The sequence below is a fragment of the Argentina silus genome (genome assembly GCF_951799395.1).
Source record: "Argentina silus genome assembly, chromosome: 11".
Classification (NCBI taxonomy): Eukaryota; Metazoa; Chordata; class Actinopteri; order Argentiniformes; family Argentinidae; genus Argentina; species Argentina silus.
Window position 1 is genome coordinate 8485337 of NC_139665.1, and position 3221 is coordinate 8488557.

A 3221-nucleotide genomic window follows, 5' to 3' on the forward strand; every position below is an offset into this window, starting at 1 on the left:
ACACGTATCCTGGTTTAACCCTCAGAACCTACACTGTGTTTGATACCATAATCCTTTCCATGCATTACAATGAGCCTCCCCTGATACAGCACAGACACATCCAGTCATACGAGTCGTATCTCAAGACCAAGCAAGACCATCTCCAAACCAGCTGAGGATAACATGTCCATCTTAGTTGAGGTCCAGGGGAGGCTGGTGGAGGTAGAAATCAGAGGACGGGGCTCACTGTAATGCATGGAACGGAATAAGGAATGGTGTGTCTTTGATACCATTCCTCATTCCGTTCCATGCATTATACAATGAGCCCCGTCCTCCGATTTCTACCTCCACCAGCCTCCCCTGTTGAGGTCTCTTTATGGTGACAGCGGGTAGAGCTTGAGAAGGAGGACAGACTCTAGGGGTCACCATAGGTCAGTCTCTACTTCCACCAGTGGACATCTAACTCAGAAATGTCTAGACTGGATGCCTGTCCCCCCCCCGCCCCCCCCAATGGGGGTGCCATCTCAACATCAGCTAGAGTCTCAAAGGAGGAGGAGGGGTTGTATGATTATGACTCAGACCTCCAGCATTTTGGAAGCCTTTCATCTGACTGTCGATGAGACAAGGCTTCAGTATGGTTTGTGTAACATTCTCATGTATGTGACATGAGAAGAGGGCTTTGGAGAATCATAACAACCATAGGCATCTCATGTCTTTCACCATCAACGGTAGAATTGTGACATAGACTTGGAGCATCACACGGGCTTGTAACGTGAAAGACATGTCAACCTACTCCGGCTGTGAAGCAAAGAGATGGGTTGCATAACACAACGTTTGGTACAGAGAGATACATAGGCTTGGAAAGCCCATATAATGGCAGCGTGCTTCTGACCATAAGATTGGTGCACTGTTGTGGTGTCACTATTGTGCAGGTGATGCAGGGTAGGTCTGGATATAAACATTTTTGTGGTGTCAGTATTGTGCAGGTGTTGCAGGATATATTTAGATACAGACATTGTTGTGGTGTCACTATTGTGCAGATAATGCAGGGTAGGTCTGGATATAGGCATTGTTGTGGTGTCAGTATTGTGCAGGTGTTGCAGGGTAGGTCTGGATATAGGCATTGTTGTGGTGTCAATATTGTGCAACTGATACAGGGTAGGTCTAGTTATAGGCTAGATCAATTAGGGATTAGGGGTCAGGGGTCAGGAGGGGGTCAGTGACACACCTCTGATTACAGTCCTTTTACCGAGGGAAGACAGGGTCATAATGGAAGAGTCTGATAGGATAATGGTCTAGATAGAACTTGCATTCAGCATCATAAGTGTACACATACACACACACACACACACACACACACACACACACACACACACACACACACACACACACACACACACACACACACACACACACCCTCCTCTTCTTTCCCTTCTCCCTCTTTTTCTGAGCTCAGCTAGCTACGTCTGTTGCTGGCCAGATCAGCTGGTAGTCTGTCTGGCAGGGGTGTGGTACATCACAACAAAGAGCTTAGAGTCAAACAGGGAACTACTGCAGAACTTACCAACCCCCTCTCTCTCTCTCTCTCTCTCTCTTTCCATCTCTCTCTCTCTCTCTCTCTCTGTCTCTCTGTCTCTCTTTCTCTCCATCCTTCCTTATAGGGCTGGCTTTGTCGCTGGAACTATCAATAAGTTGATTTGACTTCAGGTATTAGGTATCAGACATTCCTATAGTACATACTTGAGTAATTGTATTAAATACTCCACCAGTTACATCCCCATACGCTACTCGTTCTCCGGGGACTTGACCACGGACTCTTAACTTATTCACAATGCAGTATAAATGTATAGAGCAGTTCAACTATAGTAACCGTATACCTTACTTCAGAAACGGCCATTTAAAGATAATTGAATAAGTGGTGGGCAATTTATTTTTCCAGATATTTGACCTTGTTTATAATGAGTAAACGCAGAGATAACTGCGCACCCTTGTGTGACACGTTTTGCATTCATGAAGCATTGCACCTCGTTCACGGCCAGCACAGTCAATTCACACCTTCAAGATAATTACACAATTACTATTGAATCTGAGATAAATAATAGTATATTGTGGAGTTACACTGAGACACAGGCTACAAATACATATCATATACCTATAATTCTCAACACTTACTGGCTACCCCACAACAAGCATTTGGCCATAAACCCAACTAACCTGTGTGTGTCCTTAGATGAGCTTTGAGATGGGACGATTTCCCATAAACTTTTTCACAACCTGAGTAATGACATTTGTGCTTTTTCTGGGTTGATTCGGGCTCGATTCGTTCTCTGACACGTTTGCTTCTTTGTGCACGGTCAGGGTCGACGTTCGCACTGATAGGTGTGGCAGCGTTTCCATCCTCTGGGACAGTTGACAAGAAGCACTCGTCTCTTATTTTCGCCTGCTCGGCGGTGTTGGTAGGAGTCTGCTGGTTGAAATCCGCTAGAATCCTGGCCACCACAAATAGAGAGGAATCTTTCACCATGGAGTCCTTATCTTCTCCGCTCCTTGGAGAGCAAGCATTCTCCGTTCTGAACTCCCGGTTTTGTTTAGGATGAACGATAGCCCGACTGGACATGGACACAAGGCACTCAGCTGCAAAATGATCCATATCCTTTCAAATACAACACTCAAGGCAGACGCGGTCAAAAAAAAAAAAAAAAAAGAACACAAATCGTCGACCCCTTTATGATGATAGAGATAGCTTGGTCTATCAATAGAAAACTCCCACACTATCATATACTACCGGCTTCTCCGAATCATTTCCATGCTGGTCGCAAATAGATCATCATCAAAGAGCAAACACGTCGAGTAGGAATCCCTCTACCGCTCTGTGGAATGAAGACAGTTAAAACATGTTGAAAAACTTTTCTTTATCTCATTTGCCAGCTCCATCACCGCCTGCGTCCTGCCGCCTGCCGTGTGTGACAGCTCAATGCGCGGTGCCGACCACCGCGGTTCCCATGCTGGAGGCGTGTCGGCACGACGCGTACGACCGTATCGTCATTGCAGCTGCTTATCCATTGGACACCAACGGCCTCGAAAGGAACCCGTGCCGGCCGTAAAACTCGAAATGCTAAGTTGGCTTTAGGAGTTAGAACACGGTACATGCGTGTACGGTACATACTGTCTACCAGGGGAGGGCATTTCACTCTGGGCAGACTGGGGCACCCACAGGACACTCAGCGAGAGGATATCCCCTG

At 46.4% G+C, this 3221-nt stretch overlaps 1 protein-coding gene across 1 annotated transcript in view; it reads right to left on the reverse strand.

Moving 5' to 3' along the window:
• Positions 1-2959, reverse strand: part of LOC310812313 (Krueppel-like factor 13) — a 16846-nt gene extending 13887 nt beyond the window's left edge. The window contains exon 1 of the mRNA XM_083680817.1: positions 2194-2959. Coding sequence (XP_083536943.1) covers positions 2194-2629 — 436 coding nt within the window. The 5' untranslated portion in view covers positions 2630-2959. The remainder of the gene's footprint in view (positions 1-2193) is intronic.
• Positions 2960-3221: the final 262 nt, after the last annotated feature.